The 15,126-nt window shown below is 38.9% G+C and overlaps 3 protein-coding genes across 3 annotated transcripts; 1 reads left to right on the plus strand and 2 right to left on the minus strand.

Moving 5' to 3' along the window:
* Positions 1-753: 753 nt before the first annotated feature.
* On the minus strand, positions 754-4,334 carry LOC110786757 (protein FAR1-RELATED SEQUENCE 5). Its single transcript, XM_056839008.1, has 3 exons — positions 3,003-4,334; positions 1,215-2,649; positions 754-1,122 (listed from the first exon to the last, which is right to left on the minus strand). The coding sequence occupies exons 1-3, from the start codon at positions 3,800-3,802 to the stop codon at positions 901-903; spliced, it is 2,457 nt and encodes an 818-aa protein (XP_056694986.1). The 5' UTR covers positions 3,803-4,334; the 3' UTR covers positions 754-900.
* A 726-nt stretch (positions 4,335-5,060) lies between these two features.
* Positions 5,061-5,615, minus strand: LOC130465602 (uncharacterized). The gene has a single exon (XM_056834430.1). It carries the CDS (start codon positions 5,613-5,615, stop codon positions 5,061-5,063), a length of 555 nt encoding a protein of 184 aa, XP_056690408.1.
* A 2,378-nt stretch (positions 5,616-7,993) lies between these two features.
* On the plus strand, positions 7,994-14,659 carry LOC110786778 (rRNA (cytosine-C(5))-methyltransferase NOP2C). The gene is made up of 2 exons (XM_021991354.2): positions 7,994-8,170; positions 12,785-14,659. Exons 1-2 carry the CDS (start codon positions 8,115-8,117, stop codon positions 14,427-14,429), a joined length of 1,701 nt encoding a protein of 566 aa, XP_021847046.1. The 5' UTR covers positions 7,994-8,114; the 3' UTR covers positions 14,430-14,659.
* The last annotated feature ends 467 nt before the right edge of the window (positions 14,660-15,126 follow it).

A 15,126-nucleotide genomic window follows, 5' to 3' on the forward strand; every position in this document is an offset into this window, starting at 1 on the left:
TATATAAATGGTTGCCCCATACATTCCACCCAATGACGGAGGTAACTGACATGCAATACTAGTTTGAAGGCAAAGTTGTGTCTTACCGGTCGCATTCTCCCCGCATAATTCAGTCACTTCACCAACACTTATTCCACCTTGCAAAATACTATCAATAGAATCGCACTTCGTTGTTAATTTTGGATGATTTGCTGACATTCTTTTACTTTAATTTACTTTTAAACTAAACAACCATTAATATATATACAAGTTGGATTGTGCTACACTAAACTTGGATGTCAACAAGAAGATTAATTATGTCACTCAAACTCATACAAACCACACAGAAACTTAAACTATTATTTCTACAATTTGAAAATTTCTAACAAAATACCACAAATAAAGACACCAACATTTTCAACAACAAATGTGAACAAAATAAATGTAAAAATATTCCAATGTAATAAATTTAATTTAATTAATTAATCGTTGTATGCGTGTCAACGAAATGTAATTAAAGACGCTATTCTAATTAATTTTATCAGCACGTGTAGCATTAAGTCAAACTATTAGTATATTTTGGACGCAAATGAGGCAATGGCTTCGGCCTCACGTCACAATGGTTACTGCCTTAACATAGAGCATTGCTTCCCCTTTGGTCTGAGGTTCGATACCTGGTAGCAGCGGCATTATGCATATTAACCTTCCCCCCCCCCCCCCCCCAACCCGCACACTTTTTTTTGGAGCATTTCCCCGTACTATTTTGATGTCCGATTCAGTTCAACGCTTTGCGTTTATTTTAAGTTAAAAATTAGATTTAATTTAAAAAGTACCAATAAACAAACTTCAAATGACAATCTAACACAAAAATTCCATACAGATAATACGGTACCAAATTCATTATAACATTGATAAAAACAACTACATGGTCAATCTTCCTCCAAGTCTTGTGTTCCATTCAAAGGTATCATAATCAAAAGTTTGAGATATATCTTCGGACAAATTTATTTGAGATGATTCAGGAATGTCTTCTAAAACAGGTCCAATGGATGAGGAATGTAAACGGGCATCCTGAACGTTGTTCGCATGCTCTTGCCTAGCCCGGTAGCTAGGAATATGGCCATAAGTAGACCTTATGAGTTCCTACAATTACCGTAACTTGAATAAATTATAAGTCGTAATAAAAAATACACATTCAAAAAAAAAAATAAAAAAAATAAACAATGTTACATTACCTCGTTCGCTGCAATCTCAGCGTGATTACATGCTTGGTTCTTCTTTGATTTGTTGTAGATTGAATACGGTCCTTTCTTAGACCGCCCAACATGCCTCTTATCAATGGGGGTTTTAATGGCACCATCCTCAGCAGGTTGAGATGCCCTCTTTAGGGCACGTTCATTACACTCCCTCGGTCGTAGCCTACGACGACCAAATACGTTACGTGCTTCGGGATCCCACCAACAAATAGACTGATCACCTCCTTCACCAGTCTTTCTTATACCGACTGCATCCTCCATTTTCAGCCTAAGACTATCAGTGCCTTCCGTATATAACTTGTAGGCAGCTTCATTGCGCATGGCTAATTCTTTCAAATAGTTATGCCTTTGGGAAAGCTCTTTAGCTTTGGCTAACGTTGCGGTTTCTTGAGGATCATAGTATGAAACCCTAACACACTCATACGACCTAACTTGCTTCGTCCATCTATCTAGTATATATTTCTCCGGTATAAATTGGAAATCCTCCACATCCATTGCTTTGAGTATGTGCCTACATAAAATACCCCTAAATTCAAACAACTGACATGAGCAACTCAGTTCCCCCTTTACCTTATCTATTTTAACAACGTAACTTTTGAACCTTTTCCTCCAATGAGGGGAGGTCAGTTTCTCATCTGCTCTATACAATACAAGTGACCCTATTGCATTGGTTTTGGTTACGTTAGTATGGGTTAAACCTTTACGCTCATTCACAACCGCAGCAAACATCTCATTGGTGTATACCTTATGCAACACATACTCAGTTAACACACTCTTGTCCACATCAAGTCTAGGAGGCTTATCCATACTATTATGATTATCCTTCGACTCTTCCTCTGCCTTTATCTTCATACAGAACTCGTAGTTTTTAATAAACTGCGTTAATCCACAATCTAAGTTTACATGAATTTTGAATGTGCGATTCATACCTTCACTTCGTTGCGTAGAGGACATTCCAGCCCAAAATTTACCTCTATTGTAAGCTGGTGCCCACTGCCGACGTTTATCATACGCATCCAGCATCCAACCCTGACGTTGATTATATTTGTCCATCACAAGACACCAAGCCTCATCAAACTCCTCGGGATCGAGCATGTCATGAACGGCGGTTCTAATCAGCGTGTCGATGCTTTTCCATTCATCGAGCTTGCCGAGATTGCGAGAGGCATTTTGTAGCATGTGCCACAAACAAAGCCTGTGAGGAACCCCGGGGAAAACTATGCTTATCGCTCTACCTATTGCCTTGTCCTGGTCGGTTATAATTCCCTCAGGAGGCTTTCCCATGCACTTAAGCCATTCCTCAAAGATCCAAACAAAACTCGGAGTGTCTTCGTGTGAGATTAAAGCGGCAGCAAAAACAATTGACCTCCCATGATGGTTGACGCCAACAAACGGGGCAAATGGCATACGATACCTAGTTAATTCAGTAATTATTATTGTGTGAAGTAGGATGGAAAAACAATATCAAGTAAATTATTATCGCATGCATGCACTTATATTAACTTAATTAAAAATCATTATCAAATGGGAATAAAAACTATTTATCAATTATATCGCATTTATGACAAGCATACACACGGTAAACGTACCGTATAAAAAACCTATGCATTTACACTATTATTAGGAGTGTCATAAAAATTAACATCACAATAATATCAATTACCACATGCACAATTACTTCAATTTCAATAACACTTCCCCAAATAACCCAAATAACTAACAACCACAGTAATGTAATTGAAAGAAATAAATAGTAAAATAACATACCTGTTGCTAGAAAAGGTGGTGTCGAAACTGATCACATCCCCGAAATATTTGCAACTTCCTCTACTACGCGCGTCGGACCAGAATGCGTTCTTTAAAATACCCTCTTCATCTCGTTCTATAGAACTATAGAAATCGCCATTCAAATCTCGTTGTGCTTTAAAATACTCTTCAAGTGCAACAGCATCCCCTTTCTCAAACATGGTTTTACGACGTTCAACAGCTATGGCGTTCCTCAAATCTTTTTTGTTGAACGTTATATTATCAAAACCACCCTTTTCTATCAATTGCGTGCCAAAGTTTCTACTAATGCTAACACCGGCACGTTCATTTATCATTACCCTATCAAAGGTAGCACTATCGATGCTTCTATAGTTAACCATCATCCTACTATTTTCGGGAAATAGGGGATGATTATGCACCAAATCACAACTAATAACTACAAACTCTCCGTTTTTCTCTTTACCATAAAAAAAAACGTTGCAACCTGTAACATTAGACCCGACACTAGATTTCACGCCACCTTTCTTACACTTTAGTCTGATCATCTCCATCGTATGAGGCCTAGCCTCAAGCTCACCAATACCAACTCTACTAACACCCTTATCCTTGTACTCCTTCTTAATCTTACTACATATTACAAACAACTCAAAACCAGTCATGTACGCATAACGATTGCAACATTCAAAAAACTCACTACCGGACTCAAAACACATTCCTGGACAAGGGGTGGTTGGCGTAGTTGAATTCACAATAGTTCCTTCTCCGATGAAAGGTTCAACATTAAGGTCTATACTAACCATTGTACTCTGAAATAAAAAATGAAATCAACCAAGTAATTTGTTAATACAAATTAAAATAAATCATACAATGCTTTTATACAAATAAATAGGTATGGCCATTTTTTTAAATATAATTCAAATAAACAAACAATTAAATAAAATAATATAATAGCATTACGTTTTTAATTATACATATACAATAAATTAAATTAAACAGGTTAACATACACAAGTTATCCCCTAAAATAAATGATTACACACACAGGGTACATAGGTTTCTCCGTCAACTTCAACCAACAACATTGGTTACTCCGCTTGATTAATTAATGGTTCATAGATTTCACGACAATGATAAAATAACAATACATTTATAAGGATTATATTCGGGAACAAAATTTACTATGAAAATACATAAAACGAGTACAAAATTGTAGATAACAAAGTTAAAACATTACTTAGTAATTGCTTTGTATTAAATGAGAAGTAGAAATGGAGTTCATGAAAATTCACCTCTTACAACAAGCCTGGTAAGTGATAACCTTCTGTGGATAGTTAATGTTAACCTTCACTTTGGTTTGTTTTGTTTTTTTTTTTTTTTTTGGGGAAATTTAGGCGGGGAAATTTTCGCCTGATTTTTGGGCGCTAAGATACCCGCTTGGAAGAGCAAACTGGCGGAAACAATGAAAAAGTTTCCCTCCTAAAATATACCATTTCCCACCTAAAACCAAAATGTACAAGCTGACATGTCGTTCACTGATTGCATTCTATGTCCAGTCAACATAAAACCATTTTATGTGTATGGACTCCCTTTTGTTTGTTAGTGGTCTTGTATGTTTGTGTATAGCTGTTTTGTTGCTAGTTTCTGATTGGTAGTTCCTTTTGTATATATATAGTCTTATTAGCATTAGGGTAAAATTAGAGGGTTAGAACTGAAAACAGAAACAAAGAGGTGCCGTCCTGAAAAGATCAATACACAAAATCTGGGTTTCTCACCCAACCAAACTCATTTTCTAAATTGATTTTTTAGACATGAACTTAAAAGTGTAAACTTTCTTTAGTTACAAAAATTTCTTTGAATTCGTATTTTAGACTATGGTAATATATATACAGGCCCGACCCTGAGAGGTTATCAAATTGTTTCCCATGGTCGAAGACCATTAGCTTCGACCATTAGCCTTGGCATGCCAAATCTCGTTATGATGTTCTGCCATATGAATTTTCGAATTTGGGTTTCCGTAATTGCAGATACTGCCTCGGGTTCAATCCACTTGCTGAACTAGTCAACTTCCACGATCAATCACTTCTTTTGATTTACAACCGAGGGAAACAGACCAATGATGTCCATTCCCCATTGTGCAAATGGTAAGGGGTATAATGTTGATTGCAAGGTTTGAGCTGGTTGGTGGATGGCCGAGGGCGAACTTCTGACATTTCTCGCATTTCTTTGTCATTGCCTTTACTTCAGAAATCATGGTGGGCCACCAATATCCGGCTCGGAGTGTCTTATGTGCTAAGGTCCTTCCCCCAATATGGTTTCCACAGATACCCAAGTGGATCTCTCTCAAGATATAGTCTGTCTCGGTTGGCCCGACGCATTTCAGTAGTGGGGTTGAGAAAGACTTCCTCATGAGTTCTACCTTGGCATCAATGACGAACCTGTTGTTGTATCTCTTCAATGTTCTGGCTAGCAACTTATCTTCGGGAAGTTCTCTCCTCTCCTTATATGTTATGACTGCGTCCATCCAACTTGGCTCGGGACGCAGATTGCAGACCGTGGGAGGAGGCAGATCGATGCTTCTTTCTTGGTAAACTTCCACATGGACCGACCTATTCATGTCGATGAGCGTTGAGCTAGCTAGCTTCGACAGGGCGTCGGCTTGTGCATTCTGTCCTCAGGGAATCAGGATGACTTTGAAAGATCTTAACTTTGACGTTAAGGATTTAATTTTTGCTAGGTAAGCTGTCATACTTGGCCATTTTGCCTCATACTCCCCTCAGATCTGGTTTGCTACGAGCTGTGAATCAGTTTTGAGGCAAACATGTTCGGCTTCCAGGGATAGACAAAGTTATATTCCTGCGATTGCAGCTTCGTATTCAGCCTCATTGTTGGTCGCTTTGAATCCGAACTTCAAAGCATACTCGATGCTTTTTCCTACAGAGGTATTAGGACCACTCCAGCTCCCGAGCCATTGACTGTTGAATATCCGTCTATGTAAACCTCCCAAGTCATGTTGGTGTCATCTAATACCTCTTAGTACGAGCAGTCGGTCAAGAAGTGAGCGAGTGTCTGTGCTTTGATGGTTGTCCTCGGCTGGTACTTGATGTCGAATTCTGAAAGTTCGAAGGCCCAAGCGGCCAATCTTCCCGATCTCTCGATTTTATCCAATACTTATTCGAGTGGCTGCTCAGTTAATACCACGATCTGATGAGAGTGAAAATAAGGTCTTAGCTTTCTTCAGGGGCAGAATTAGGGGGGCTGGTGGGGCCATGGCCCCCCCATGATATGTTTAAGTATTAAATATGTACAATAATAGCACATGTCTTATATATCTTAAGTGGTTATTTTACCTTAAAAATAGAGGTTGTTGGAGGTACAAGGTTCAAATCTTGACTCCTTCACTTCTATACTTGTTTTTTTATATTAAGTTTTGGCCCCTCATATATATATATATATATATATATATATATATATATATATATATATATATATATATATATATATATATATATATATATATATATATATATATATATATATATATATATATATATATAACTTCTAGTTCCGCCCCTGGCTTTCTTGCAACTACCACCAATGCGTGGGCTTCTTTCTCGATGAGGAGATACCATGTTTCGGCTCCCGTTAAAGTTCGGCTGGTGAAGTAGATTGGCTCTTGCTTTTTCTCTTCTTCCCGAAGGAGAACTTCACTCACAGGCCCTTGACTTACTACGACGTATAAGAATATGGTTTCCCCTCCCTTTGGTCTGGCCAACGTCGGCAGTTGAGTTAGTTGTTGGAAAGCTTCTTTCTGCTCTTGTTCCCATATGAGCTCAGGGTCTACTTTCCTCGGGACGCCTTTCTTTTTTACTGGTTCGCCTTCTCCTTCTGGGAGTGTCTTTGGCTTAAGGGCTTTAAAGAAGGGCGCACCTTTATCCGAAACTTTCGAGATGAATCTTGACAGTGCGGCTAACCGGCCGGTTAGCCTTTGCACGTCTCTTTTAGTCTTTGGTTCGAGAAAATCGAGCGTTGCATGGAATTTATCTGGGTTTGGTTCGAGAAAGAACATCAAAAATTATAATGCTTAATTAGCACCCCGGGGCGCTCGTTAGCATTTGCCTTTAAAGAGATATACTTTGTAATACTTAAACTTTTATGTTTTCTATGAAGTAAATGTTTGATTAAATCTAAGGATGAGTATCAATAAAAGGTGAAAGAGATGTGAGATATGAAAAGATTTGATATACTTTGTTAGCAAATTGAGGAGGGAAGGAGGCGGGGGGGGCAAATAATGATTTTGTTAGGGTTTTGGTTTATTCTTCCCGTAATGATTCTCTAAAAAAAAAATCAACTTGATCACATGTAATTTCCACATTTATACATAAATAATTAAAATATAAACTTTTCTACGACGATCTCATGTATAAAATCAACTTCTTAACAAATACAGTACATATTAGATGTACTTTTAATCAAAGATCTGCTCCCACCATGGCTCACCCACCCAAGATCTGCGGCTGAGCCATGGTGAGTTCCACCATTTCTGGGCGAGCCACCATGGTCACCACCCGCTAATTCTGGGCGGCATTCGAGTTACAGTATAATTAAAAAAAAAATCGAACCTCCGCCGCTGGTGACGATGGTGGTGCGATGGTGAATACGGTGGTGAAGATGATGGTGGTGACGGGACGAGGGGTGGTGATTGCAGGCTGCTGCGGGGTGGTGGTGACGGGGAGGGGAGGGGGGTGGTGACAAGGAGGGCAGTGGAGATGGGGACAGTGATGGAGATGGTGGGGGTTGCCGGAATTTGTTGCCCAAAATGTATGGTAAATCGTGGGATAGATTTTTGAAGGGCACAATTGTCATTTCATGTAAAATACGCGGGCGTTTTTAGCGAACGAGGACGTCGAATAGCGATACACAATAATAATACAATCAAATACTTCTACTTTTTTTATCAAGTTATTATACGGAGTAGTTCTTATTCAAATAGTTACATTTCCCCATAGTCTAAAAACTCAGTAAATAATTTGCTGCAGTTCGAGGTTGAACTTTGAAGTACCGCCGCCTTCAACAACGGAGCTGCAACGCTTAACAGAAATTCAATATCTATGGTATGCAGTTACGTACCATCGCAGCTAATTGTCGCAGCACCCAAACTTTGATTTCCAGGTTATATACCAGTTTTTTTTCTAATTAATACCCTATGTTTTTCTTTCATTTTGCTAGCATTATACTTTTGTGGCATTTTTCTGGTAAATTTTTGGTTGATTATTCATTTTATGTTGTTTGATTTTCTGGGTATTTTGGGATATGATCAAATATATGCTGTAAATTAATTTCTGAAGGCTTGTTCTGATTGTATAGTTAGTTTGGTAGGTTGATTTTGTCTGGGTTCGGATTGTACAGATATTATGTGTTTTAGTGACAAGATGGTGATTTATTTTGTGGGTAATTGTTCGCTTTTAGCTGTTTATGTTGAAATTTGTAGGTAAGCGTAAACCCCATTTTGAGTAGGTGGATATCTGTGTTTCCTAAAGCACAAATGTTTTAAAGTTGGGATTGTTTGATTGGAAAGGAACAAAATATTGCGAAAATCTCAGCATGTAGTTCTGAGTCTTTAGACTATGTGTTGGATTATGATTTGGTTCATATTGATATGATTAGGACAGTACTTAGTTTGATACTACCTCATCAGATGAGGGGCCGCAATTGATTTCACTGTCGAAGATTTACTTACTCCGGCTATTAATTTCTCCAAGCACGTACCGAGTCCAGAAATTGCTAAATTTAGGGGTTTAGAGAAGTCTCGGAGGCAATTCGAAGCTTTTGAACTTATTGTTAGGTTGTAATTTTGTAAAACACTATGCCTGCGGCTAGAGGAGAGAGGGAAATAGTGGGAGCTTTCTTAGGACGGAGGAGTGTACAATGCACAAAGCATGCAACCTTTTTTTTCTGGTAAGCAAGTAATTTTATATCATTAAGACCAAAACATTGTACATCCTAAAGCATTAAGAGAGGTTCTCAACACCTAGCCACATAAAGTGTCAGAAAAACCTCAACACTAATACAATGGAAAAGATTATCTGTCACCATTAGGGATCTTCTTCCCAATAATGCCTCCAATCCTTTGCTTCACAATGCACTGAATCTCCTTCACAGCTGCCTGTAGTAGCTACCTTTTGTTCCCACCAAGCCTTATTCCGAACACTCCAAATCTTGTAAAGGGTTGCTGCCACAGCAGCCAGAGCCACATTATTCCAGAATTTAGATCTTTTTTTTCTTTTAGTAGCCCATTTCATCAAAATATAGAAATTAGTAGTATCTTCCATAATTCCCAACTTCCTCATAATTTCCTTAATACACTGAGTACTATACTCGCAACGAAAAAATAAGTGTTTGTGAGTCTCTGTCTCGTTGTCACATATTATGCATCTCTCTGAATCACATATGAGTATTGAATGCAGCCTTTGCCTAGTCTGGAGCCTCTCATGAAAACCGGCTAAGTAATGAATCTGTGTTTGGCGATGTCAACCTGTTCCATACAAACCTGCACCATTTCACTCTCTTCCACGTACCTAGCTAAGTTTTGTAGACTTTAGCAATCTTGTAAGAGTTATAACCAGGGTCAGTCAGCCACTTATCATCTTGCAAAGCCAACCACACTTTTATCTTTACAAACACATTTCCAAGCCCAACTAGCACTATTAGGGGTCTGGTACAATGTCCAATCCTTCTCCTTATTCCTTAATATAAACAGAATGGATCACCTTACCCGTAAGTTGTCTGCCTTCCTAGAAATATCCCAAACATGCTTCCGATGGCTGCTTATTTCTAATCTCTAAGCCTCCACATTAATGCTCTTAACGACCTTATTTACCAACTGCAACTTGCCTGCAAAAATAAGTGTCTACTACACCAAACTCTGATTTTGACAGTCATTTTTCCAATCATCTTCTCGCAGTCTGCAGCATTGAGTTTCTTAGGACTCACTGGAACACCTAAGTATCTTAATGGAAGAGAACCAATCCTGAAACCAGTACTGTCTGCAATCCCTGCAACAATATCATGATCCATCCCACAAGTGAAGGTAGCTGACTTCCTGTTATTTGCCACCAGACAACTTTTAGCATTGTAGCAGAGAATAATTTCAAACCTTGAAGCAGCATAATTATGGAAGTATCCTCACCTTTGCAAAGCATAATTAAATCATATGCAAACACAAATGATTTTACTTGAGAGACTTGCATCTAGAATGAAATTTAAAGTCCCTTTGAGCACTAAATTTAGATCATGATCCTATGAGGTACTCCATACATAGAACAAAAAGCAGGGGTGACAAAGGACCCCCTTGCCTTAGTCCTCTTTGTGCTTGAAGAAACCCCGAAGGAATTCCATTTAGCATCAAAGTAAAGATGGGACCTTGGACACAATTCATGATAAGACCAGAAAAAAAGGCGGGAAACCCAAGACTTGAGAGCATCTCTTGAAGGAAACCCCACTCAACTGTATCTTAGGCCTTTTGTACATCAAGTTTGAACATATGTACTTCTTTGGCTTCTCTTATATAACTCACAAGATCTTGACAGATCAGAACATTGTGAAGTATACTCCTTCCTGAAATAAAGGCTCCCTGGGTGTTTGAGTCTTTGAGATCAAACTTGACAAGACCAATCTCAGCTTTTCACACAAAAGTTTGGTGATACACTTGTAAATCACAGGCTCACAACACAACAAGAAATGGGTCTGTAGTCCCGTACTGTACTAGGGCAATATACTTTAGGAACCAAAGTGACAGGTGACATTCAATTCCTTTAGTAATTTCCCAGACTTAAAAAGTCCAAAAGAGCTCTGAGATTTCATCACCTACCACATCCCATGAAGACTTGAAGAAGAAACTATTATAGAATTATACTCATCAAGGCCCGGGAACTTATCATTTGGTATAGAAAACATAACCCTTTTCACATCATCTCGAGTGAGTCAATCAACAAGAGAAGTGAGAATGGCTTCCAATTTGGGCCCCTTGGTCCACAATAATGTCTTTCACACTACTTCTATCTTCCTTACAATTATCCAGCAAGTTTTGGTAGTATTCGATTCGTTAACCCAAACACCATCTCCTCTCTGGATAGCATGAACCCTATTTTTGTACCTTCTGCTTTTAATACTCTGGTAAAATTTATTAGTATTTTCTTCACCATTTTCCAACCATTGAAGCTTTGCTTTCCGTCTCAAAAAAGACGGGAAAACCTCATGCGCTTGCTTATAATCGTTAGCTGCCTTTTTCTCCATATTAGCTAACTCAGAAACCTGTGGTCATTGATGCATCTCTCCTTGCACCTCAAGGAGCTATTGGAATGCCAAGGTGTCAGCTGCTTGAACATCACTAATTGGCGGAGACCGGGGGGGCTGGTAGTAGACCTGGTTATTGGACAGGATAGTCCAATGGATATAGGGTTAGGGTCAAGTTAATAGGGCTTTTATTGGACAGTGCTCTTATTGGACAGGGCCTTTATTGGACAGGGTCATTATAGGGTCAAACTTATACTACAATTATTTTGAAAATTAAAATAGTAATGATACAAAAAATTACGTGTATAACTTCGTATTTACTTGTACTTGCACATGGCTCTTTTGTTTTTCATTTTTCATTGCTCGTTTATTGACCCGCCCACTAATGACCCGCTATTGACCCGCGACCCGCTTTTGACCCGCCCATTATCGACCCGCTAAAAATGACCCTTTCAATACCCGACCCTATTTTGACCCGCACCGACCCTGACCCGCCCCGCCCGATAACCAGGTCTAGCTGGTAGGGGCGGCCGCCCCCCCAAAGATGAAAAAAATAAGCAATATGTAATAACACCTGTAAATATAAACCATAAGTTTCCCTTTGCTCCAGTGGTCAAAGTAGGATATTTGAACCCCGAGATACAAGATTCGACTCCCATCTTCAGAAAAACTTCCTTTTTTTTATACTTATAAAATGTTAACATTTTTGATGTAAATTTCTCGCCCCCCCCCCCCCCCCCCCCACCTACAAATCCTGGCTCCGCCACTGTTGACACTAAAGCCTTCCTGGTTCAACCTTTCTAAGTCACCTTTCAAGCCCCTTAACTTCTTTGGAACATGGAACATAGCACACCCTTGAACCCCTTGCAGCCATGCCCTTTTCACCAAGCCTAAAAACTTTGGAGCAGAATCCCACGTATTAAAAAGCCTAAATGGTTTTTTCCTATCGGAGCTTCAGGGTCATGCCACACTGTTGATGGGTTTAGGTTTGTTGGAAATACTTGGGAATGAGATTCAGGAGTCCTAGTCAAATTTCTTTGAGAAATCACTGTAGGTTTGCCTCGCAGGACATAAGTTCAAATCTTTTCAGTGTTTTTTTTCTTCTGATTTCTAGATACCTAGCGAAATCTATTTTGAGGCTAATTTTAATTCAATGTTCCTGTCATAAAAAATACTACGTAAAAGAACTGAATTCAATTTTTCAAATACTACGAGTCTATGATTATGAGTTATGTTTCTGGATGTCTTAATTTGTTACTTCCTTATATCCCATTTGTGTATTTTTTTTCCAAGAAAATTTTGTTGAACAAGTGCATGTGTTTCAGCTGCCACAAAAAAAAAAAAAAATTAAGAAAGAAAGAAAGAAAGAAAAAGCTTATGTTTCTGGACACTGTTATTTGACTTATTTCCTATTGTCATGTGACGTGTATATTCTATAATTCTAATTAGCTATATAATCTCTGTACTAAAATTGTATTTTTCACTTAGCAGGCGCCTACAACAGCTCCAGAGCGGCTACTCCACACAAAATTCAGAATCCTATCCTCTGATGGATTCTTCAGAGCGTTATTGCTATAACCCAACTCTTCATTGGAATCCCCAGGTTGAAGAATACTTCATAAAGGCATATGGTGCTGACCATTTCAGTAGGATCTCTAACGCCCTTACTCGCCCTTCTAGCTATTCTTGCCTACGTGTTAATATTCTGAAAACAACAACTGATGCTGTCATTGAGAAGCTGTTGTCAATCCAACATGGAACAGATGGCAAAGGCATAAACAATAATCTCATACACAAGTGCCCGATTCCTGGGTTAGATTATGTTGTCTTTGTTCGAGGCACAGGGCCTCATGAAATTGATTATGCTTATGCACCTGAACAGCCTGTAAAGGAGGTCATTGTAAGCCGCAAATGTGCTGAGGCTGTTCTTCGGGGTGCTCAAGTGTATGTCCCTGGTGTTTTGGCATGTAGTGCTCATGTTGAAGAAGGAGACTCAGTTGCTGTTTCTGTTGCCATTGAGCAACATGTACCTGGCGGTAAATGGGGTACTGGAATAACACGTGGGATTGTACTTCAGGGCTTAGAGACAGATCCCCAATATTTTCAGCGAAAAGGCCTATATATTGGCCAAGGAACTACAATGATGTCCAGGGCTGGGATTTTCCGAGTGTTACAAGGTGTGGCCATTTCTATGAGTAACAGGGTATTTAATCTTCCTTCTTTCAACAACGTGCTTGAAGGTGATATTTTTCTCCAGAACCTTCCGAGCATTATTGTTGCTCATGCGTTAGATCCTCAGAAGGGTGAAAGGATATTGGACATGTGTGCAGCTCCAGGGGGTAAAACAACTGCCATCGCGATGCTTATGAGAGATGAAGGAGAGGTAGTTGCTGCAGATCGATCACACAACAAGGTAATTGATGTTCAAAATTTGGCTGCCGAAATGGGCTTGAAGTCTATAGTTACATGCAAGTTAGATGCTGTGAAGTCTGTTGCTACAGAAAAAGTATCTGACATTGACGTGACTGAAGATACTTCAAGTTCAAAGTCTTGTTCTATTGTTAAAGAAAAGTTAAATGGAAATATGTTACACAAGGAAAATGTTGTGTCTAACCGCAGGAAGGATAAAGATAGCATAAAAAATGGGATTGGAAAGAATCACGTAAGTGGTGGTAGAGTTGAAAAATCAAAAGGTTTTGCTCGTAATAGTTTCGATAGAGTTCTCCTTGATGCACCTTGTTCTGCTCTTGGTTTGAGACCACGATTGTTAGCTGGTGAGGAAACCTTGGAATCTTTGAAGAGTCATAAGTTATACCAGAGGAAGATGTTTGATCAAGCGGTTCAACTGGTTCGCCCTGGAGGGGTACTTGTATACTCAACCTGTACAATAAATCCTGGTGAAAATGAAGCACTGGTGCGTTATGCTCTTGATACATATAAATTTCTGTCACTGGCACCCCAACATCCAAGAGTTGGTGGGCCGGGCCTGGTTGGTCGTTGTGAGTTATCTGACGGGTACATTGAAGAATGGTTAAGGCCCGGGGAAGAGGAACTTGTGCAGAGGTTTGATCCTTCTACATCTGACACAATCGGGTTTTTTATAGCCAAGTTTAATGTAGGCTGCAAAGACACATGAGTCTTGTTCAACATAGACAGGTAGATACTGGATTCTTTTGTCATCACCGTTTACCAGATCTCTTTGCCAAACCTTTAACATTCAAAAGATAACGTTTGAAGTTTGAATCAACAACATTCCATAGTGGTGTTAGCTTCTGATGATGATTTTCTTTTTTATTTGAAGAACTTGGAAAACATTCATGTTATGTAATCATATTCATTCATTGATATAGTGTCTGTAAACTGGAAGTGATTTCATCAATGCATGTTACTATTTGATTCCAAAGAAAAGAACTTAACTCATTAATGTTCTTATGATAAAATTTCAAAGATTGTTATGTTTCTCCTTGAGAATGACATACAGAACAAAATGTTCAAGTCATGGTGAAGCTCGCAACAGCATAAGGGTTCTCCTGCAGCTTGTATTAGACTCGGCCTACACAAAGAAAGTTGTCGTGAACCGCAATCTCACAGAGTCAGAGTATAGCACTTGATGACGAACCCTATAGACCAAACCCCTTCTGTTGACGATCACCATCCATCTAAGTTTTAACAGTATGTTTGGTTCGCATTTACAATTACAGGGAAAAAATGTGAAGGAAACGAAGGCTCGTGCTTCTATGACTCAAGGCTAAAAAAGAGACTATGTAGACTTTTTCTTTTTGAAGGAATATGTAGACTTTGAGACAACATAAGTTTGTACACTAGATTGAAAA

This window comes from Spinacia oleracea, chromosome 1 (genome assembly GCF_020520425.1).
Source record: "Spinacia oleracea cultivar Varoflay chromosome 1, BTI_SOV_V1, whole genome shotgun sequence".
NCBI classification, from domain to species: Eukaryota; Viridiplantae; Streptophyta; class Magnoliopsida; order Caryophyllales; family Amaranthaceae; genus Spinacia; species Spinacia oleracea.